General features: G+C 49.4%; 1 protein-coding gene across 1 annotated transcript in view; it reads right to left on the bottom strand.

Moving 5' to 3' along the window:
* NUAK1 (NUAK family kinase 1) overlaps nucleotides 1-23,334 on the bottom strand; it is a 72,432-nt gene extending 49,098 nt beyond the window's left edge. Inside the window, exon 1 of the mRNA XM_040234812.1 lies at nucleotides 22,794-23,334. Within this exon, the coding sequence (XP_040090746.1) occupies nucleotides 22,794-23,036 (243 nt within the window). The 5' untranslated portion in view covers nucleotides 23,037-23,334. The remainder of the gene's footprint in view (nucleotides 1-22,793) is intronic.
* Nucleotides 23,335-23,808: the final 474 nt, after the last annotated feature.

The following is a 23,808-nucleotide window of genomic DNA, read 5'->3' as shown; positions in this document are numbered from 1 at the left end:
TGTGTCCCGAGGAAGAAAGAGCAAATGAGCTCTGGAGCCCCATCCCCAGTCCTGCCTGCTCTGTGAGAGAGGGTCTGGCTGGGGCTGTGAGGAACCCCCTCTTACTGGGATCTGCTGGAAATCTCTAAGAAACAACCCCAGGGCTCCTTGCAGGAAAGGGCTTCTGGTAGCAGAAGAGATGCCACAAAGGCAACACCAGAGTCGCAAAAAGACTGAAAATGTGAGGCTGGGACCACAGGGTTTATCTGGGGACTCACACTGAAAGTGGATGCCACAGCAACTCAGAAATAAAATACAACAGCAACTTGGAAATCTAAAGGGCAGCAGCTCTTGCTCCAGGTTTCAATCGTTCTGGGGAGAGGACAGACCAGACCAGAGGGCTGAGGTTACTTCTAAGTAGGACAGCCTCAAGCAGTAGCATCTGATCACTCTGACACTGTTTACACCACGGTTTGAATAAGCTTAGGGTTGTGCAACTCTGATTCATCCAGCTCCAAGCCCAGCAGAGCCCCAGCCAGCAGCCCTGCTAAGAAAGCGAGCCTCAGCCCCTCGGCCCTGTCATCAGTCACAGGAACATGGCCCAGGAGCGCCCCCTTCACAGACAGGTCCTCGGGCCACCATGTCACAGCCTCAGTTACCTCGTCTGTAAGGGAGGTGACAGCACCAAACCCACAAGGTGGCCCTAGGGATCAGATCAGATCAGATCTTGCAGATACTGGCACAGCCAGTATCATTACTGCCAGCAGATGTCTGAGCTGCAAGGACCCCAGAATGTGCTATGCCAACCCTCTTGTTTTACAGCTGAGGAAACTGAGTCCCAGGGAGGTTAAAGTACAGACCCAAGTTCACTAAGTTAACAGCAGCTGGAACGGCAACAAGGGTCCTCAGTTCCTCTCTGGTCTGGGATATAACACACCTAGGGTGAGGATTCCTAACAAATTCCAAACCACAGCTAGCTTCAGAAAGGAAACTGCCACCCCCAAAATATCACATATTAATGCATATACATGGCATCTGGAAAAAAATACACTGATGAACCCATTTGCAGGGCAGGAATACAGACGCATAGAGAACAGACTTGTGGGCACAGCGGGGAAACGAGAGTGTGGGCCTAATTGAGAGAGTAGCATTGAAACATATGTATTACCATATGTAAGGCAGATAGCTGGTGGGAAGTTGCTGGATAACCTAGGGAGCTCAATACAGTGCTCTGAGACAACCTAGAGGGGCGGGGTGGGGTGGGAGGGGAAGGAGGTGTAAGGAAGGGACCTATGTATAAATATGGCTGATTCATGTTGTATGGCAGAAACCAACACAACGTTTTAAGTCAGTTATCCTCCAATTAAAAATAAAAAAATTTTAAGGGGTTTAAATTAACATTTATATGTAAAGCAGGCCCCAGCACAACAAAGTTCCTTTTATTAATAAATTGAGATGGGGGGGGCAGTGACAGCCACTCGTAAGTGTGCTGGCAAATTAGGCTCCGTTTCACAGCACGACGCATGATTTCATTCCATTTGATGCCAGGGAGCTGTCCTCACACAGACATGCTAGGGACGCTGTTTGCAATCCAACCCAGTCCAAACCTTGCTCCAATTCCTGAAGCCTGATTTGATATCACACATGAGTAGACATATCTGGGAGGTTCTTATCCCATTTTTTATTAATTCACTGAAAACACTTCTTTTAAATATTAACTTCAGACTCCCACTGGATCACTGACCTCGGGAACCAATGAAAAAGGGACACAAAAGACCTAAACAACAACATTAGTTTTCCAAAGGGCGAGGAAATTAGCTAAGTGAGTTTGGCTGATCCAGGTGAACAGAAGAAAGAAAAGAAATTCTTAACGTCTTAAGATGGTAGGGTACACATAACGCACACATACACAAATGAAAGGGCAAGGCTTTAAGTTTTACCTTTTTTCCCTGGGTGATTTCACAGACAAGTGGAAGAAGGGAGTCTTCAGAAGTTATTTTTATCCTGACTCAATCCCCCTTAGTCTGAAAAGGGATGTATAGCAATTAGGGTGCACAGACAGAGCAGACAGGAACGAACAAGAGGATGGGCTGCAGTCGGTCCCCCGAGGCCGAAGCAGCAGCTTCTTTTTGAGGAAGCTCTCAGTGGCTCTCAGTGTCCATTAGCCAGAGAGTTCACAGGCTGGTCCCTACTCCACAGCCCCCCACAAACACCCCCACAGCCCATCTGGATGCTGTCAGCTCCCTAATCACCGCCCTACCATCCTTCCAGGGGTGCCGTGACAGCGGGACCTCCAGCTTCAAACACACAGACCCCACCCAGCACTGACAGCCCGACTCTCAAGAAGCAAGCTCAGTCCCCTTGTGTCTGCCACCACATCAGGCCGGGTGCCTCCGTGACCCTCACCCAACACCCATCACTCAGCTCCCACCCTTGGGGACACTGGGGCAGGGTCTGTTGGTCTCCACAGGGACTCAGGGAGCAGCCTGTGTGTGTCCATGGCCCTGGACATTTGTGCTTGTCATTTCCTCTGCCCAGATCCCTCCATGCCCTACTGTCTGCACCTAACTTCCCCAGCTGACCACCTCCACAACACACACACAGGTCCCCTTTCGTAACCTGAGTCACCATTACTCGTGGCTTTCACTCACACAGAGACCATTTCTCTTTATTCACTGCAATGTCTCCAGTGCCTAGAAGGTGACTGGGGTTTTGTATACGCCAAAAAGCTGTGTCTGAAATGACCTCCCCCCCCCCCCCGCATATCAGAAAGACCTTTATAAAACCCTAAAACAGTAACAGGGCATCTTATTCCACCCAACCTAGCCCCCAGCTTCCTGTCACTGACTCCTCTCTGAACTTGCTGAACTCTCAAGTGTTAAATCCCTACTTATCCCCAAATTATTGAGCCTGAAATTCCTCGTCTTTAAACTGGAGTGGTAACAGTGCCCACTCCAGAAGGGCTGGAAGAGAATTCACGACAACAGCTAATGGTAATCATAATAATCACCAGTTATCAAGCCCTTATTGTGTGCCAGGCACTGGGCACCACTCTGTTAAACCTCTCCACCGCTCGCTCACTCATTAAAGTCTTGCTAAAACATTATTTCTGCTTGCTTGATGAATTTAAACTGAGTCTGAGGGAGGTGAATAACTTGCCCTAGGGCACACGACTAATGAATAGGAGAGCTGGATCTCACCAAACCCAAAGACCACATTCCGAAATTCGGTACCAACACTGACAAAGCAAGGAGCACAGGGCCTGGCATTCAGTGCATGTTTAGAGAAAAAAAAGAAAGAGCTGAATCAGAGTCTCTGGAGATGCAGGTCCCACCAAAGCCACACTGCACTGCTTTGTCCCCACCCTAAGTCTTTTTTTTTTTTTTTTTCATTTAAATCATTTCATCTTCAAAAACACAACCGCTGCTGTTCCTTGCTGCTCTCTGTGGAATCAGTCAACACAGCTGAACAAAGGGCAGAATCAGACAGGAAGGTCTGGGAAGTGCATCCCTAAAATGATGCAACAACGAGTCAATTCTCCAGCAAGCAATTCTGGGAAATCTGCTCTGGATAAGGCACTGATCGAGGTCTAGCAGACCATGGACCTACCCTTCCGGTTGCTTGTAATTCCCTGGAGAGGGCAAAGAACAGGTGGGCTCCGTCCTGCCCTGCACCTGTTCATCCTTTTACCAGTAGGAGCACCCTGACTTTGCACTGGGGACCACCCCTACCCCACTGGATACAGTTTTATAGAGACTACCAGACGAGATGCTTCACATTCCCTGTGCCAATGAGTAGACACGTGACCCAGGGTTTGGCCAAGGAGATGCTCTTTCTAGGACTCTGAGTCCCTGCCAAAGGGCTCTTTTGTGAGATAACAGGCAGAAACTGATGTCTGTGTGCAGAGGCAGGGCCTCGTGAGAAGTCCTTCCCTGCTCACTCCCCATCTCCATCCCTGAGTCTCACTCTTGCTCCTAAACACAGAAATGAGTCCCACTATGCTCAGAGTATGAATTTTCCCATCCCCAACAAAGAGACCTTCCCCTGTCCCCTTACACACACTCTTGTCATGAGCCTTACTCTCCATCACCTCCAGTATAAGATGAACCTCTGACTACTCCACTTGACTGGTACTAGTCAAAATACCATCATGAGGACCCAGGAAGGTTAATGTTTACAACAATTTCCTCTCACACCCCAATAAAGCCAGTAAATTATTATGGAGTTCTGCCCTTTTTTTTTCTGGCTGACAGGGGGGGTCCAGTCAGGTCATTTTGATCTATCTTGCAAAAGGGGTACAGGAAGTCCAACTATATTCTCTGCCAAATGATGTTCACCCCTATAAAATATGTGTGTGTATGTGCTCAGTCGTGTCCAACTCTTTGCCACCCCATGGACTGTAGCCCACCAGGCTCCTCTGTCCATGGAATTTTCCAGGCAAGAATACTGGAGCGGGTTGCCATTTCCTACTCTAGGGGATCTTCCCAATCTAGGGATCAAACCCAAGTCTCCTGCATTGGCAGGGGATTCCTTACCACTGCGCCACCTGGAAAGCCCCTATAAAATATTTACCAGTTGTTATAAACTGAATTGTGCTCCCTCCCCCCCAGCATTCTTGCCAGGATAACCCAATGGATGGAGGAGGCTGGTGGGCTACACAATCCATGGGGTCACAAAAAGTCGGACGTGACTTAGCGACTAAACGACAGCTGCCATGTATACGTCACCCACTTCACTTTGCACTCTCTACAACCCATAAGGCAGGCTACTTATTTTGCAGAAGAAGGAAACTAATACCGGGGAAAGGAGTGCCCCGAGTCCCTTCAGGTCATCAGTGCAACATCCCAAGTTCAACCGAGGTACCTGAATTGTGCATCCAATACTACTTGGGACACACCTGTTTCCAAGTGTCACCAAATGAAACCACAGGGAAAAGAAGAAACACCCCAAGTCCTGGCACTGCGATGCTTCCTTTTTCTGTCATTTGAACTTTGGGGGAAAACTAGCTCAGATATAGAACTATTCCCCATGGGCGATCTGGCGGGAGAGCTAATCAGAGCAATTTGAGTGCGCGGCTAAACGAGGACACCCCTTCCTGGACCAAGCCTTGCCTTTATGGCAACACTTCATAAGAACCATTCCCTTACAACAAAACTGTCAAATCCAGCAACCACAGGCCAGAAACATCCCAGCTGAAGCCCGCCAAGCTGCTTTCTGATGTACTGTACACACAAATACCAATATTCCCCAGATGTTCTCCATGTAAAACATTTGGTTTGAGACACAGCCCTCCCTGCCCCAAAACTCTTACATTTGTTTAATGGACTCATACAGTTCAGCTAAAATATCCTGGAGCCGACATCTGAGGCCAGCCGGGCTCTGATGCAAGCGCCCCATCTGCAGAAAACACGAACAAGTAAATAAGACCGTCCTCCCCGAGATTTATGCGCCCTGCGTCTCTAAGCAGGTCATAAAATGTAAGCTATGTACGGAGACTGGTGCAAGTTGCTTTCAAGTGTGTTTCTGCGTCCATCTCGGTATTAATCTAAGACTGATGTTCAAAAAGACAGTAGGTCTGGCATGCTGAAGAGGAGGCTGCATCCTGCTTCTCTTTTTTTAACTAATTTTATTTATTTATTTTTGGCTGTGCTGGGTCTTCGTGGCTGTGCAGGCTTTAGTTGCAGCAAGCCCAGGCTACTGTCTAGTTGCAGTATGCAGGTTTCTCATTGCAGTGGCTTCCCTTTTGCCAGAGCATGGGTTCTAGGGCATGCAAGCTTCAGCAATTGTGGTTCCCTGGCTCTACAGCACAGGCTCAACTGCCGTGGCATGTGCGCTTAGTTGCTCCACAGCATGTGGGATCCTCCCAGGCCAGGAATCGAATCTGTCTCCTGCATTGGCAAGCGGATTATTTATCACTGAGCCACCAGGAAAGCCCTGCATCCTGCTTCCTACTCCTTCAGAAGTTAAAAAATCTGTCACTTGAGCAACCTAGGTGAATGAGGTGAAGGTGGGTCTTCTCCTGGTTTTAGTTTTCCAGATTATTCCAAAGTCATTGATCCCTTAACCCACAATCTGGGACACAGGCAAAATGTGAACAAAATGGAAATGTAGTGGACCCTGAATCAAGAGAACCAGCTTACCCACATACTAAACTGAGTGAGTCTGGCTGGCCCAACTCCCCCAAAATGGCTCATGCCATACATGAGAAAACAGTACTTTTCCAGATTCACTGTCATTATTCTAGACTCTAGGTTCATTTCTAGATTCATTTCCAGATTCATGGCCCATGCATCTCTGAAGATTGTATGAGGAAGGGAAATAAACTCTTAGAAAAGCCACCCCAAGAAATGGCCTAGAATCTATCCACTGAGCCCCTGAATATGGTCACCCAGTGTCTTCCTGCTAACACAGTTCTAACAAGCTTGTCATGGCAAATCTGTAGGGAAGTAGGAACGTGAAACTAGGCAGCCACTACAGACAGCCTCACTGATGGATCAAGGCAGGACAACTAGCTTTACCTTTCATCTTTAACTTTTCTGTGCCTTGTGAGTTTTCAGTTACCGAGCATGCATTATGTTTGCTAGAGGTGAAAGAAAAACGTTATCATGTAAAAGGGTCACAAAAAGGCATGGAAGCTGATGAAGGAGCAGATTGAGAAACTATGAATAGCAGGCATGGGAAGGCCAAAATACGGCACTGGAAACAGTCTAGAAGTTCCCCCAAAGACATCAAGAAAATGTTTAACTACCTTCGAAGTACTTTGTTTTAAGAAGGAAGGAAGTGCACATCTTGAGAAATCTTGAGAAAGATTTCCTTAAGAAATGGCTACAATTTTTTTTTTTTTAAAGACTGGCTTGTACACGGACGAGTTTCAATTACCTGAAAAAATATATTTGGAGCCCTCTGTTGTAACTTTTTAGTATTTCCACTTGACCAATGTATCAGACTAATGAGAATTCTCCACTTTCTTGATTGGGACTCACAGCAGGTTGAATCCTAGGGACTGCTGGGCTGCTTTCTCTGTTCAATCAGCCAATGACCGACCACCATCCCAGCCAAGCCAACTGCCCCAATATGGCAGCTTCTATAGTGCATGGGACACCTCATCCTCCCAGAGTGTGCAAGTGAAGAATGAAAGTCACTCAGTCATGTCCAACTCTTTGTGACCTCATGGACTGCAGCCTGCCAGGCTCCTCTGTCCATGGGATTCTCCAGGCAAAAATACTGGAGCGGGTAGCCATTCCCTTCTCCAGGGGGTCTTCCCAACTTAGGGACTGAACCAGGCCTCCTGCCCTGCAGGCGGATTCTTTACCATCTGAACCATCAGGGATGCCCAGGAATACTGGAGTGGGAAGCCTAACCCTTCTCTAGTGGATCTTCCCAACCTAGGAATCGAACTGGGGTCTCCTACATTGCAGGTGGATTCTTTACCAACTGAGCTACCAGGGAAGCCCCCTCTCTTCATCCTTCAAAAAACACCAGCAAGCCAGGCTACAACTGTAACTTCCTCCACTCAAGGATAAAGATCCCCAGATTTCAGAAGTGTTTACACTCATTATTGCCAAGAAAAGGCAAAATGCAATGAGACAATGTATAAAAAATGCCCAATACTGTCCAACATACAGTACGTGCTAGGAAACTGCTTTTTAAATTATTATTATTAACAAATAGGCCATATGCAGAAATGTGTGTAAGTAAAAATCTTGCAGCAAAACCTTCCAAATACGAGGTTAAGAGGACGGTGTCAGAGGGCAAAGGGAGATGGGGGTTGGGAGACGAGGAACAGCTGTAGCCTCTTTTGAAAGGGGACGATTCGGGTCACCCCAGTAAAAGAAGTCCCTCCAAACGTACTTCTGTAGCACTCAGGGAATCGATTTTGCAGGATGGAATTATTTCCCTGAAATAAACAGACGCACAAAGGTCACTACAATTGAAGCCTAAAAAGAAAACAAGCCAGCTGCCGATTTACGGGCAGCCTCTGATGCAACAGAGCAAAAGGTCCCCGGCTCAGGTCCAGTGGGATGGCTTAGGCCAAGCCAGCCCCCACTGGAGGAAGGGGGCCACACAGGGGAGGGTCCTTGCCTTGCTGCGGGCAAGGTCCTAGGGTGACCAGGCACGGAGGGGACACCTTCAGGAGTGCAGACCCTAGGGCCCCTGTCATCAACAGGCTCCACCATGGACTCAGCTATGCACTGAGGCATCTGTTCAAAAATGGTGCTGCCTGGGCCCCATCCTCAAGGGCTTCTAAAAGGGCCCTAGGCTAATCTAATGCTCAGCGGGATGGAGAACCCACAGTGTAGGGGAAAGAGCCCACAGTGGAGTCAGATGTGCCTGAGTCTTTAACTCAGGTGCTATCCTGCTTCCGTGAGCAGATGAGTTACCCTTTCTGAGGATCAACTTCTCTAAGCGCAAAGTAAGGATAATGGTCACTTCACGACAGAGTCGCTGTGAAATGGAATGATGCATGGAAACACTTACGGAGGGTGATTATCCTACCAAGCTCACTTTATTCTCCTTCTTTCAAGGTTCTCCCAAGAGGGTCAGGAGTTCTGGCATCTCTCAACTCTAAGGGGTTGCCTGCCTTACTAGGTGGAGGGAAAGGGCACATCGTTCCTTATGTTGAATCCCCCCTTCCCAATCACACACACAAAATACTCACACTCAGAACCCCTACTGGGTGATATAGGCTTGTGTGCTAAGTCACTCCAGTCATGTCTGACTCTTTTCGACCCTATGAGCTATAGCCTGCTAGGCTCCTCTGTCCAAGGGATTCTCCAGGCAAAAAATACTAGAGTGGGTTGCCATGTCCTCCTCTAGGGAATCTTCCCCACTCAGGGATCAAACCCACGTCTCCTGTGAGCTCCTGCATTGCAGGCGAATTCTTCATTGCTGAGCCACTGGGGAAGCCCCAAAATAGGCATATTCTACAGCAAAACTATGTAAAGAATAGAGTCACAAGCAGCAAAATGAGGGAACACCTAGTTGTTAAGATTTGCTTTGCTCTTCCTGTCCAGAGGACAACCTAACCTGGGGGCAACACTTTCTTGGGAGGTCCCTGCCCCTGCCTCTGTCTCCTCTATGAGCTACAAGCCTCTTTCACCTTCCAGCACCACACAGGGCAGGGTCATCTTAAGCCCAAGGGAATATCTGAACGAATTATGCTCCTTGAAGCCAGGGATGGCATTTGTAGACCCACAGAGTTCCTAAGGCCCACATGTGTTAAGTCCCTAGACAGGCATTTCATAAATATACCTGAACTTGGATTCTGAGTAACTGGCAGAAAAGGATGTAAAGGCACATTTGACTTTCAGGGAGCAGCAGCTCAAGGCCCAGTGACTGACAGCAGAAGCTTCGCAGCACTTCAGGGTTGGAATTCCACCTACAAGTAGTGTAAACATGGGCCAGTGACTTAATTTTCTGTGCCTCAGTTTATCCACTGTAAAATGGGGATGATAATGCTGGGCATCTCCTAGGGGGACCATGAATTAAGTCAGTGATTTAACAAGCTTAGACTACTGCCTGACCCAATTCCTGCTATGTAATTGTTTGCTATTATTATTATTCCTCCATGGGATAATAACAGACAAAGAGATCTCAAACTATGGCTCCAATATAAAGGTCTGGGGTTTTAGGGGGGCTCCAGTTATCACAAAAGGTGTGGAGTGAAGAAAGTGGGGTGATATATCCTCAGATGAATGCAGAGAGCTTCCCACTGCTGTGTTTCCCAAGGCCACACAATGGACCAACCCCATCACGCTTCCTTGTGGTATTTGGTTAAATTGCCGAAGACTCCCAGGTCTCCATAAGTCCCCCTACCCCACTGGACCAAGCTCTCTGGGGTGGGTGTGAAAGGATGGTGCATTTTAACAGGCACACCCAGAGACTCCCATGTCCCTGCAAATCTAAGAGCCCTTAGACTGGCTAAGTTCCTTAACTAGAGAGTCATGTCCATTTGCTCATCATCACAGCCTTTGAGCCTTGCACACAGTGTGCCTGACATATAGTACATGCTGGACAGGTATCAGGTGAATCCATTCTAGGGTTACAACTCTGTAAGTATTCAGTCAATTGTTTTGAAGGTCTGCTATATGGCAGCTACATGCAACGTGATGCTAAATTAGACAGACAACTTCATTCATTTACTCAAAATCTTCACCATGCTTACTGTATACTAGGTAACTACTAGACCCTGGAAATGCAGAAAAGATGATGAATGAGGTTGCTTAGAGGTAATTACAGATGGTGACAAGAGCTATGAGTGGAGCTAATAAACAAGGAAGCTGATGGAGCATGCTGTCATTAAACTCAGCCTCTAGAGCAACACCATCCTTTAGAACTTTCTGTGATGATGGAAATTATCCTCCCCACACTGTCCAATGCTTGCCACTAGCCCATAGGGTTATCCAGCACTTACCATGTGGCTTAAGGAACTTAAGGTTTTAATTTTATTTCATTGTAATGAATGTTAATTTTAATAGGCACATGTGTCCACAAGAGACAGTGCAGGTCTGGAGGAGGAAAGAGATTAGTAAACGGGAAATTATAACACAAGGCACTCAGTGCTATGGGGTCGGCAGGGGGAGGTCAAGCACCATGTGTTATCAAATGCCTCTCACCCAATTACCAGATGTTCTAACATTCTCTGGCTCTGGGAATCCAAAGAACAAGGTCAGGTACAAGGCATTGTACTTGGGCTGGAATTTTTATAGGCCATGATCAGTTGGAAGTGGTATGCAGCCCGGCCAAGCCCCAGAGACCGTGGTTCAAGATCATACCATCATCCACCAAGCCTGCCCACAGCTGCCAAAGAGATCTCTCTTGTCCCGTCATTCCACTGACGGTCATTTTGTCCTTGGCTACAACGTCCCACTGGGCCTTGCATGGATTTTACGAGATTTCTCTGCTTCAAGCATAAGTACGAATACAAGCCTCCTAAATTCCACCGGAAAATTGGTGGCTAATCCAAACATTTCATAAAATTAGAACTCATTGTAGGACTGAAAGGAATTCAGACTGTGCCGCCACCAGAGAAATGCAAAATATTTGTTATAATTTCTTCCTTCATGAGCTGTTTCAAGCAGCAAGGGCTCTTTCGGCTTAAAGTTAAAGGAGGCAGTGGGGTGGGCAGGGGAGGGGTGGGAGAGTTTTTGTTTTTGTTTTGTTTTCTTTGTGGTTTGCAAAAAGCATCACCAGATGATGAAAAATCGAGGAATCCTGCCTGCCTCCCTAATCCCTTGGCTAGCAGGGATAATAAACTGTCCCCTTCTCGGCTGTATCTTGGCTTTATAAAGAGGGTGTTTTTCCTGGAAAATGGTACTTTTGCTCCTTAATTTTCTTCTTGGGCTTTAGCAACATAATTTTTGATATCCTGAGATTTCATCAGCAAGAGAGATACCTGCAATCATTCATTCAGGTGTGCACACAGGCAGGTCAACAATACTGATTTGCCAGGCACTGTGTGAGGCACTTGGGCTACACCAGGAAACAAAACTGGTGAAAATCCAAGCCCTGGGAGAGCCCGCCTTCCAGGGAAGGAGGACCAACAACAGAGGATTCAGTGACTCCCACTTTGAAGCAATTTGGAGACCAGACCTGAAGACTCACCAATTGCAGAATCTGGACGGGGCTGCAGTGGAAGTCCAAATCAATCCTAGAACTCTCATCTCACAGAGAAAGGAGCTGAAGAAGTACAGAAAAAGGGACATAACTCTCCCACAGTCAAGCGGCTCACGTGGTGGCAATGGAGGAACCAGCCCCCAAGCTTCCTGACCACATCCCCAGACTCCTAACACTCCGCAGCCATTCAACAAACATGGACCGCCTTCTTCTTGTGCACCAGACACGGAACCAGGCACCAGGAGTAAGACATGGAATAACTGGCTTCACAGAAACAAGTTCCTCCAGTTGCTATGTTCAAGCCTGGAGACAACAGTGAGTCTGGCTGGGTTCAGTGGGACTCTACCCCCGGCCCCCAAGTGTGTGTGAAGAACCAAAGCAGGAAGCTGCAGAAGATTCCAAGGATCCACACCCGTGAGAGGCCTTGGAGCCCAGCGATTACCGCCTTGGAGCCCAGGGATTACCTCCTTGAGCCTGAAGGCAGACAGCCCAGCCCTAGAGCCCAGCTCCATGACCCTGTGAAAGTCATGTGACTTCTCTAAGACTTTCCTTCCCAGTCTGCAAAATAAACGTACTAATAATGCAGGTTCAAAGGAGAGAAGGCCCCTAGAGTGGTTAGAACAGTGCCTGGCACACATGCACCATTCAATGCGTGTTTCCTGCTATTATGATCATTAGGGAAAGCATCGTCCTTCCACTCTGGACCTTCCTACACATTCAAGAAGGTGGCTACGAATCAGTGGAGATTTCCACTTCATCCCTCCTGTCTCCAGGATTGATACCACCGGCTGCCAGCATGCCCACTCCCACACTGGTTCCCTCCCAGAGCATTCCATTTGATTCTCCCTGGGAAACAGAGATCAACTAACTGTGAGGAAGACGCAAAGTAAGGTTCTCCTGAGCGGGTGCATCACCGTCCTGCCTTTCCATTCAAACACATCCGCATGCTGGGCTCTGAGCTCACCAGGTCAACCCAAGGCTCAGTCTCTTCCCTCCCACGGCTTCTGCTAGTTGCAGAAAGATTCACTTTCTAATCTACCCAGAGCTAGACAAGCTGGCATGTTACATCAAGGACCACTGAGAGCTTCTCAAAGTTTGCTGGCATCTCTTCTAATTGATAACAAGAAAGTCAAGGCTGTATAATGAAAGTATCTGATACAAAGAGATGAGATTCTAAGAGATGAGAGAAAGGGAAAAAAAAACACACAACAGGGAATGGGTCTCCTTCAATAGATGGGCAGGAGGGGTAAGTGTACACCACAAAGGCTGGGAGGCTGGGGATGTAGAAATTACAAAGGGTAGCTATATGTTCTAGAGCCCAGAGCTGGTTGAGTTCCTCTAAGGCAGAGGCTGTACTCTGTCCCCTTGCCCCGACCTCCCCAGTGCCTACACAGTGCCTGGAACAGAACAAGAGCTCAGCCAAAACGTGCACAAATATGTTTAAACGTGCGACCTGGGAGAGGCAGAAGGAAAACTGACAACTGTTTCTACTTCTTGGAAGCCATCTAGGGTCATAGCCGAGAGCTCAGACAGACATAAGTTTCATTCCAGCCATCATCCCCAGGTCGTTATAGACAGTGCATCCCTGGGGGCTTCAGTTCCCTCTGCAGTAAAACGGGGCTGTGATAGCATCTTTCTTGTGGGAGGAGGGCGGGTCTAAGAATGACCAGGAATTCAGTGAGGCGATGCAGGCAACACACTTACCCAAGGCCTGGCGGATATAAAGTGCTCCACAGAGGTGAGTCTGATGGCGTGATTTCATCTTTAAGGATGAGAGAGTAGTAAACATGAGCGTCTATTCTGCCTTTTAAATGAGGCTGCCAAAAACATGCCTTTCCGTGGGGAGAGGGCCTCCTCCTTGAAGTCTTGCTTCACCCACCTGTCCCCCGGATGAAGGAGCTCCCTGGATGCCGAATGCCCCCATCACTGCTAAAAGCACGGGCACACCCAAATGCACAACAGAGAGCAAAGGTAGCCACAGGCCTCCAGCCTCCAAGGCAAAGTCCCCTAAACTCGAAGTACCCAAGGAATGAGGGAAGATCCCGTCAAGCAACCCAGCAGAACATGAGACTGCCTTCCTCTGAATCCCGAATAATAACAGCCTATAATTATTGACAACCAGTTACATGTCAGGCACTCTTCTTGGCACAGTCCCTGACTACCTGGGAAGTAGGTTTTACTATCACGCCATTTTATAGATGAGAAAACTGATAGCTTCTTTGAAAGTATTTTCTAACTCACATGGGTTGTCCAGAACCCACTTCATAAACAAGCTTAAAAAGCAATGCCTGCCTTGAGCTGAAAGGAAATGCAGGCTCTCCCTATACTTGACAAAGCCTGCACCAAACAATCTTAAAAGGGTTTGGGGAGCCGAAGATACTTCCCTTTCCCGCAGCAAAGAGACCTCCTGCCAAAAACCAGGCAAGAGGAAATGAAGTCTGTTTCATCAGTTCCATTCAGCAAATCCCAGGATTCTCTTCCTATGAGCTGGCAGGGACCTTGCTGAGCATTTTGTCTTGGTCTCTCGATTTACAGGTAAAGAAAAGGGACTCAGCACTGTGTGCTGTCCCGTGCCCAGGCTGCTGGAGGTACAAAGACGGCTGAGCCCCTGTCCTGCCTTTCCCAAGAAGAGAGCTCCTTCAAGGACAACATTTCTCTATGGGCCAAACGCTTTTCTAAGAACTCGACAGACAGTTTGTTGATCCTCACAACCACTCCCCATTTCACAGATGAAGAAACTGAGTCTCAAATTTACACAGGAGGTTAGAGCAGGGTCTCAAACCCCAGTGCCTGGCTCCAGAGGCAGACTCAGAACCACTCCTTTTGTACACTTTCCTTCCACCTTCCTGTAGGATTTTGGGGGTATGAGTGTCCTTGGCAGCTGGGGTGAATCATGCATGAACTGAGCCCAATCACAATGAAATGGCAACAGCCAGCAAGGATTCCCTCCAATCTGCACCCATCAGTTGCCTTTGTGGCTTTAGAGTCAGAAGAACTAGCAATACAGGAAGCGTGACACCAGTGGGAGTGGATGGGGCCGTAAGGAAACACTGACAAAGCAGCAGCTCCCTTTTCTTACACTGGGGAATTACCCCTTTGGCCACAGAGATGCAAGCTGCACTCTGAGCCGTCTGGACACCGCCCTTCCCCTCCCTTCCAGGGAAAGAGGGAACCAACCATGGCGGCCTCTTAGCACCCTCCCACTAAACACCTCGGGCTGCCTCTCAATACCTCTAATGAAAGTAAACCAAGTGGAATTCTTTTCTCCAGTTTTAAAGGCAAATCATGACGGTGTTTTTTTCCAGACATACATTAACTCTGCACTCCAGCTGGTTTACAATTCTTTAAGTACTTGATTTACAACCCAGGGAGAAAATGTTTTGAAAATCTTGCAAATGCATTTTGCATCTCAAGCTTGCCTCCTCACAGAGCTGATCACCAGGGATTCTCAGACAGGGTGGGGGATGCAGTGAGGGGGGCGGTTGCTGGTGGCTCCCGGAAGTGTGGGAGTGACCAGGGAGGCCTGAGAGTTGCAAAGAACTGCGGGAAGCAGCCGTCAAGGGTGGGAATCAGCTCCCTTCCTCCTCCCTGCAGCCTCAGCGCAGAGCTACGATGGAGAGGCACCTGGCCATGCTGGGCCGACCCTCCACAGCTGTCCAAAGGGTGGTAAGAAGAGGGGTGACCCGGAAAAGGGGGAGGACGGGGGCCCAAGGGGTCTTCCCTGCCACCTTTCACCTCCACAGACCCCTCCCCTCGCAGGACTGCTGGTGCCCTCTTCATGCAGCTGTTTCTTCATTCATTCATTCATTCACACTGACCATCTACGGTATTGCCCGGCTACAGGCCAGGATGCAGTGGTGAGACAGTGACCCTGCCTCCCTCCTAACGGGGGAGGAAGGGAAGAGTGTGTACAAATCATCAAAGCCACAAGCTCTGGAGGAAACCGATACAGGCCCAAGACGAGGATATGGAAGCAAGAGTTGGATATCCGGGCAGGACTTGACGGATGTGGCAAATTCAGCCACCCATGCGAGAGTTTAAAGCAGGGACAGCCACAACCAGGAATAAGAAGGCCACCAAGGTGCTCGTTGCTCGCACTTCTCACTAGCTCTGGTTTCCAAGAGCCTAACATGCACAAGCTCTGCATCGGAAGGCTCCCAGTCCTACTCCTCATGGCAGTCCCACTTGGTTGGATGTTGGCAGCCGCATTTTCTAGAAGAGAAAACAGAAGCTCAGAGGAAATATGTGACTTTGCCCAGGATCATCCAGGTGCTGAGCTACAGGGGAGAATAGGAACCCAAGTCTGTCTGATTCTACAGCCATTTCTTCCTCCTCATTCATACCCTTGTGCTGTGCTCAGTTATTCCAGATGTGTTCATGACACGCCCCAACTAAGTCCTCAGTACCTCCATGGCAAAAAAAGACTTGTCATATTCTGTTCTGAAACTTCCCACTGTCCTGGGCACTTTAGGAAGCCCTCGGGAAATATACCTTGCCAGAGGGAAAGGGAAAGATGGGCCGACCCTAGTGGAGGCTATGTCTTCATGACAGGGAATCTTTAGCCCAGCCCCGGTTGAACATGCAGTTAAAAGTTTACTGAAGAGCCTCACTGTGAAGTCAACATCTGGCTGCCTCTGGACCATTTCCAGAGAATTTTATCAATACAGCCAGACTCTACTCACGGGTGGGTCATCTGGCCCGGCCCCTCCTGGGCCCTGGGCCTGGGATCTTCTCATTCCTGCGCTGCACAGTGTCGTCTGGGCCGGCGGGATGATAAATGCATTCTGCTTTAAAGCAGATACTTCGCAAATCATAACTTACAGATGCTCCAGGACTTTCATGTGGGAAAGACAAATGAGACTTAGGCTGTCTGACTCCGGAGCCACTGAGGACAGGAAGCCACAGCCAGGACGGCTCTCTCCTCTCCACGAGCACAAGACCAAATGGGAATTCGAGCAGGGAAGGGTCTGCCTGACTTTGCAGACGCTGCTATGTTACCCGCCATTCATTTCCAGCCATTGTGTTTTCAAGCCCACAAATCAGAAAGCTCTTTGAGGTTAGGGGTGATGACCTACAGCTCCCATACCTCCTGAAATAGTTATTAGCTATTATAATCCCTTTTGTGCCATCCCACGAGCCTTTTGCCCGGGACCTCCTATGTGCCTGGTACTCTGCTAGGAATGGACAGTAGGTCCAAGATGGTTGGATGGGGCTTGTCAGCAGACAAGACACCTTGACTCAATCCTTATCTCCTGCAGCTTCCTAAGAGGAAGTGAGATCGGAGGTCCCAGAGTGGTGAGGAAGCACTTCTGTCGCTGGAAAGTGAACCAGCTGATCTCCAGAGGGCCCCAAGGGATTCCAGAACCTGAGGCTGCTGAAGGCACAAAGAACTCAGTGTGTGCCCAGGAGAAGCGCTCTTGGACCTGCTTCATTAAAACAGACTCGTGGCCCAACAAGCAGACCTCTCTCCTCCCTCACCCCTGACACCATTCCGATCTTTATCTTCTCATAGCTGAGCTCTTGCGAAAACCTCCAGGTTGGCTCCCTGCTCCAAGCCAGCACTGCAGACCCCTGGGCTGGGATCCCCGCTGTGATCAGAGCCCAGCTCAGCCCACTTAGGGGAAGGGAGCTGGCCACGGTCTTCACGTTCACGCTGCCTGAGTCCAGACCCCGGCTCTGCTGCAGTGTGTGACCTCAGCAGGCTAGCAAACCTCTCTGTGACTCAGCCTCTTCATCTGGAAGATGAGACAATTACAGGATTGTTATGAGAATTAAATTAGTTAAATGGACCTGGCACGTTATAATCACTCAAGAAGAATTAGCTGCTATTATTTATTGTTATTAAATGTTATTATTATCCTCCCTATTCCTATCTTACCTGCCTTGCCTCCTACTGTGTCCCAGCATAAAGCCCGCATTCCAAGAGATCTGGCCTTCTCACCCCGGAATCTGCCTTCTGCCTGAAAGCTTTCATATTTTGGTCTTTGGAAATACAAATCAAGGGTCATCTTCAACAGCCCTTGCCCTCCCTAATCCTACCGTATTCCCTGGCCCTCTCCCAATCCCCTTCCTGAACAATGAGAAACCTCTCAGGAGAAGCATCTCCCCATGGCTAGTTCTCTGGAACATGAGCAAAACACCACATCCAAATCCAGAGGTCACCCACCGTGCAACAAAGATAAAAGGTTCTCCATGTCTCCAGCAGCCGCGGGTCTCAAAATAGACTTGTTTGATGCTTCCTTGCTACTTAACCCTGGGCAAGTTACTTAAACTCCCCAAGTATTGTTTTCCCCATCTGTTAAATGGGTCTAAGATGAGTGCGTGCCTCTTAGGGTCATGGTGACAATCAGACATGAGAAAATATCTGTAAAGCATTTAGCACAGCCTGACATACTCCAAACTCTCAAAAATATCGGCTGGTAGTAATAAGAGCAGTTGTGGCATTTGAGGGAAGGGGTGCATGGCACTCAAGTTAATGAACTGAACTTCAATGAGCTATGTTTCAACTTGAAAATCTCCAGAAGTAATCAATTCCTGTGCAGAAGAGGTACCCACAGTCTAGCAACTGCTCTTGTCTCTTCCACCAGACTATAAGTTCCTTAGGTCTTATCCATGTGTATGCCCCAGAATTTAACATGGTGAGAAGCATATGGCAGATGGTAATAAATCTTTGTTGAACTGAGCAGAATTAGTTCAATATTTGTAAGTACATTTCATCATTGCTACTAGATTATAAACTCTTTAAGAGTAAGGATCATGTCTTGTTCTAGTAAAGATGTATGAAATGAGTTATGGAGAAATACCAAGCGAAGAATCGGGTTTTTTAGACTCAGCCTACTAGCTATGCAACCTCAGAGAAGTCACTTGACAATTCTGTGCCTTATTTTTCTCACCTCAAGGATGGATGAAAAGTTTGGACTACACATCTGTCGAGGTCCCTTACACCTTAAAACTGGGTTTGGATCTTAGCTGCCATATGGTACCCCAGCCACCCTGCATATGACAGTCATACACCCTTGGTTCGGCAGGCCAGCTTACTAATCTGCACCCCTGAGCTGCAGTTTTCCAGCATCAAGCTATGAATAACTTTGGGCCAGTGCTTAAAACACCCACTTTTAGTCAAATCAGCTCCTTTGCTGGGTGAGGATGCTCCATCACTCATCTCAGGGCATCATAGCCATTTGGGGGCACAACTGACCCACCAGCCCTGCCATTCCCATGTCAGACCCTCCCAGAGACCTCCTTCCTGCTCACACCACACCTCATACTACTCACAAGAGATAACCTGGAGCAGAGAGAGAGTTGAACTTAGCTGACGGTGAGCTGATAGCATAACACATCTCCCCAAAACGTTGTTTATTTTTGCTCTTGGATTTTTTGGCAATTCTAGGTGCAGCCTGAGGGTCCAGGGAGCTTGGCTCAAAGCAAATGCCACGTTATAACACAGGGGGTTGCTCTGCAGCCCTGCCCGAAACTGTATCAAAACGAAAGTCGTGCAATAAACAAAGCCCAAATTCAAGGCCTTAGAAATGTGTTCAGATCCTATCAGAATCTGGCTGACAGTCTTGGCTTCCTATGGGTGCACTTCCCTAATTAACCTGAAAAGTTGATTATTTCTCCTACCTCTCTCTGAGTGAGTTAATTGTCCAATGCATCATGCCTCTCTGATGGTCTTAAAACCTAAATGAAAGTCCAAGTGAAATGAAGGGGGAAAAAATCTGCTAAAAAAAGAAACTGAATTTGCTAATTTCCCCTTTTGAGGCTTTCTAAGGGCTTCCCTGGTGGCTCAGCTGGTAAAGAATCCACCTGCAATGCGGGAGACCTGGGTTCAATCCCTGGGATGGGAAGATCCCCTGGAGAAGGGAACAGCTACCCACTCCAGTATTCTGGCCTGGAGAATTTCATGGACTGTATAGTCCATGGGGTCGCAAAGAGTCAGACACGACTGAGCAACTTTCACTTTCACATAGGTTATTTTATTCAATTCTCACCACTAGTTCATGAGGTAGTACTATATTAGCCCATTTTACAGATGAGGAAATGGAGGCTTCTGAAAGTTACATAGCTTGCCCAAAGTCACAAAGTTAGTCAGGAATCAGTCAGGATTTGAATTTAAGCCAGGGCTCTTAGTCCTTCTGCCAGAGTGCCTCACTTGTGCAGCTTATGAACTCTGGAAGAAGCCACTTTGAGTCCTTTCTCATAGACATGCTCAGACAGTAGCAGCAAGACTACATTTGGAATGAAAAGGATGCCTGGAGAACGCCTGGACCACTTAGAGGGCTGGACCAGCTCACTCCAAGTTCCTGATTCTGCAACCTCTCTCTTCCGAACTGCCTTTCACAGAATGCTGATGCTCCGTGGTGTGCTGTTTGACTCAGAAGGCCCTTCCAGACGTGCAATTAAAAGCCACAAGATTCTTAAACAATTCTCTGTCTCAAGGGTGCTGATTTCATAGCATCTCAGGCAGCCTAACACCCAGCACTCTACTTGGGCCACTTGCGTTGGCAAAGCAGCTGAAAGGCACGGCGCCTCTTGGAAAGTGCTTGGAAAGGCTTGGGTACAAATGAAAATAAAGCATCACTTCGCAATTCTATCCAAAGACCTAAAAGGCAGAATTAAGACGACATGCTCTGAATTTGGAATTGCACCTCAAAAGCAAGGGATATTCAGTGTATCCTTGGAACCACAAGAAAACTCCAAAGTCACACTTCAGATGAAAATTTCTTGCTGCTCTTGACAGAGTCTGAGTCACCAAGCACTGTACAGGCAAGAACAACTTGCTGACCAATTTTTTTTTTAATGTATGTTTTAGTTTTTGTCCAGTCAGGCATAGGGAATTTTCCACCTGACAATTTCTGTTTCTCACTTAAGTTCTGACACCATCTGTGAGCAGCGTGCTCCGCGAGGGGGGCTCGGGGGGACGGACTTGAAGTCAAGGAAGCCTTCCCTTCACCCAATCTGTTTTCTCATCTGCTTAATGCATCTACTTAAGATGATTTTGCTAACATCCTAAGTTTATCTATCAGGTAGAAAGCAGTCTGGGAATTGCCCGTTTCTGGATGTAATCTGCTACCTGATTGAGAATCTTTACATAATCTTTGAGTGAAACAAGAGATTGAGCTGTAATGAGTAGCAGAATGGGAAACGTTCTGAACGGAGGGCTGGACAACAGAGCAGGACTCAACAGCTTGCTGCTGTGAAATGAGCCTCTTCCGTTCTCAGGGCGCCCCCTAGTGGCCATTCGATTAAATTCTGAAGGAATGTTCAGAGTTTCTGCAAATAAAGGGAAAGAGACACACCACAAGAGAAAGGCAGGCTCGCGCCTACTGATGCAATCAATCCCTTTCGCTCTATCCTAGTCCGTGGATCAGACAGCTATCAGAGCGAATACCTGAGGCCCCAGTGAAGCTCAGAAAGATGTCTGCCATAAGACAAGTTTTCACTCTTGCAGTTGGCGGCAAGCTACTCAGCCTTCCGGAGTCCGTGCCCCTCACAGATCCCAGACACACCCTTACCACTCAACCCCTCACAAGCTCACATCCTCAACCTGCAACTCTAACCGTGTCTGGTTTTCATTACTCCGCTTTCGAACTTCCCAGCGTGATTCTTCAACAGCTATTAAGACAACATGAGCAAGGAGCTAGGCTTAGGTTTTGCTTATTCAACATCCAGCCTGGGGACTATCACCTCAGACAAAAAGCATGAATGAAGCGCACGTTTCTCAGCCTCCTCTTCCACAGACCTTCAAGTGTGCTCCTCAAAGGACATTTTTGCATCTCCTCTTGAAAATTTTCAATCTACAAAAATGGCACCTGCCCTCTCGACTACTTGCTATAGATTTTGTTGATAGGAGACAGCTTTAAAATACTATGTACATTCTCTCAAATTTCCAGTTAATCGATAATGGACTTTAATTTTTAGGATCTGGGATAAAGCTGTATCAACCCAAAGAGTGAAGCCTAGAATGAAGGAATTATCCAGATAAACCAATATTTGAGAACTGAGCTGGCTGAACTTTCTGATTGGTGCCAGGTTTTGTCCACAGAACTGTCACTGCACAGATGCAAAAGAAAAATACTGACATCAACCCACCACTTACTTATTCAGCAGCCCATTTTGCTTTTCCCCTGTGATCATTTGTTAAGTTTATAAGCAACCCTGGGCCCCCAAACACCCCCCAAAAGTGTCCACAAGGAGTTCCATAATTACTTCCTGACTTTGGCCCTCAATTGATTAAAATCCATCTGATATGCTGAAAATCAAAGAACCATGTTAATTTTCTGCCACACACCACACAAAATCTTTCTGCAATAGTCAGTCACTTTGAACCCAGCCCTCTAGCCACAAGCAGCGTGGATTGCAAGGGCCTGTTCTGCAGAAAGGAAAATGACAAGAAGCCAAGGTTGAGACAATGCAAAGACTCCAAAGCACTCAAGATGTTACTTGGGGCTGAATAAACGGCCTTAGGACCCTGGCAGGGTTACAGCTGTCACAGAGTAGGGCGGCTGGGTCAGACCCCTTACACAATACAGCAGTCTTGCAGCCGGGGCCTGAAACGCAATTGAATCTGCAACTCAGTGTGGCTAATCATGCCCTAGGCATTTCAGTCCTCCCGGAAACCAGCAGCAAACTGTCACAACCCTCAGGCATGAGGGTTGAACCTTCACTTCTATTCCCTAACCTTCTCTCTTAAAAACAGGCAGGAGTCCGTCCTCCCTTGCAGCGACCTCAGCACCGCGGCGACGGGGACTGGAAGGATGCAGGGGAGGGGGGGTCTCAGTCATCTATAGGATACGGGACGAGGCGAACCAGCTCCGAACTGCAGATGTGGCTCTGTGTGGAGTTACAGCAATAAGGCATTCCAGGGCATGAATGCGTGCCCGCCAGGGAGACCCCAACGGTACCGATGGTGCAAAGTGTTTGCAAATCATAAACACTACTTTGCTGCTGGGATCAAAACCCCCAAAATATGCGCAGACAGGATGTAACAAGTGTTTCGGGAGAAAGACACGCCTGAGCCACGGGGGGCTAGAGCCGCGGGTGGGGGGCGGTGGTGAGAGTGAGGAATCTGTCTGGGGGTTCTGGGGAAGCCCCCTCTCGGACCAGAGACTCCCCTCTGCGCCCCCAAACCCCGTCGAGTGAGCGCTGCGACCCCAGCCGCGTCTAGACCGAGCCCGCCGGGTTTCCCCCCAACTTACCACTCGGCCCGAAAACCTCTCGGTGGCCCGCTTGACTTTGCCGTAGGTGCCTTTGCCCAGGGTCTCCTGCAGCTCGTAGCGGTGCTTCAAGTTGTGTTTGTGGTGATGCCGCTTCACACCGTGCGGCTTCCTGGGTTCCGGGCCCGCCGCCGAGGGGGCTGCGATCGCACCCGCCTCCGGCGGAGAGCCCGGCGCCCCCGGCCCCAAGTCCGGGCCGGCCGCGGGCGCAGCGGCCCCCTCCATGTCCGAATGCGGGGCGAGCCGGGCCGGAGAGGGCAGGACCGAGCACGGCGCTCGCGGTGTCGGGGTCCCAGCCGAGAGAAAGCGGGGCGCGCTCAAGGTCGCCCCCGCAGCATCGGGAAGGCGGCCGGCTCCCGCCGGGGCTGCGGCTGGGTCACTGGCGGCGGCGGGGACTGCACATCTGGCGCCCCAGGCGCGCACGATCCGCGCACCGCCCACCGGCCGCGGCGAGCTGCGGCGCGTCGGGCGAGGTGGCGGCGGTGGCAGGGGAGGCGGTGGTGTTCGCAGGAGGGAGGGGAGAGGGGTGGCTCCGAGTGCAGGAGGGGGAGTGTTATGTGGGGCGCCGCGCCCCCAGACCCCTCCCCGGGAGGACGCGCAGACTGGGCGGGCGCGGGGGCGGGGGCGGCGCGCGGGCCGGCCCCCGGGGAGGGGGGCGAGGGGCGGCGCGGCCGGGGCTCCCCCCCACCTCCCGCCCGCCTCCCGGGCCCGGGGCCACCCCGAACTGGGAGGGGGATGGAAGCGTGTCGCGACTCGCCCTTTGTGCAGCGCCGGCTAGGCCGCGCCGGCGGCCAGGGGGCTTTGTCCTCGCTCGGCTGGGAAAGAGACGGGGGGGGTTCCCAGCCCGGGCGCCCCCTCCCCCGGCTCGCCCGCTGCCGCCGCCGCTACCGCGGGCTCTCCGCCGCCGCCGCCTCCTCGGACTTCGGCTCCGGCCGCTCGGCCTCCCTTCCTGCTTGCGCCCTGGCTGCGGCGACGGCGGCGGCTCGCCGAGCCCCGG

The sequence above is a fragment of the Oryx dammah genome, unplaced genomic scaffold (genome assembly GCF_014754425.2).
Source record: "Oryx dammah isolate SB20612 unplaced genomic scaffold, SCBI_Odam_1.1 HiC_scaffold_29, whole genome shotgun sequence".
Classification (NCBI taxonomy): Eukaryota; Metazoa; Chordata; class Mammalia; order Artiodactyla; family Bovidae; genus Oryx; species Oryx dammah.
Note: the sequence above shows the minus strand (reverse complement) of the source record. Positions and strands in the feature narration are given on the sequence as shown.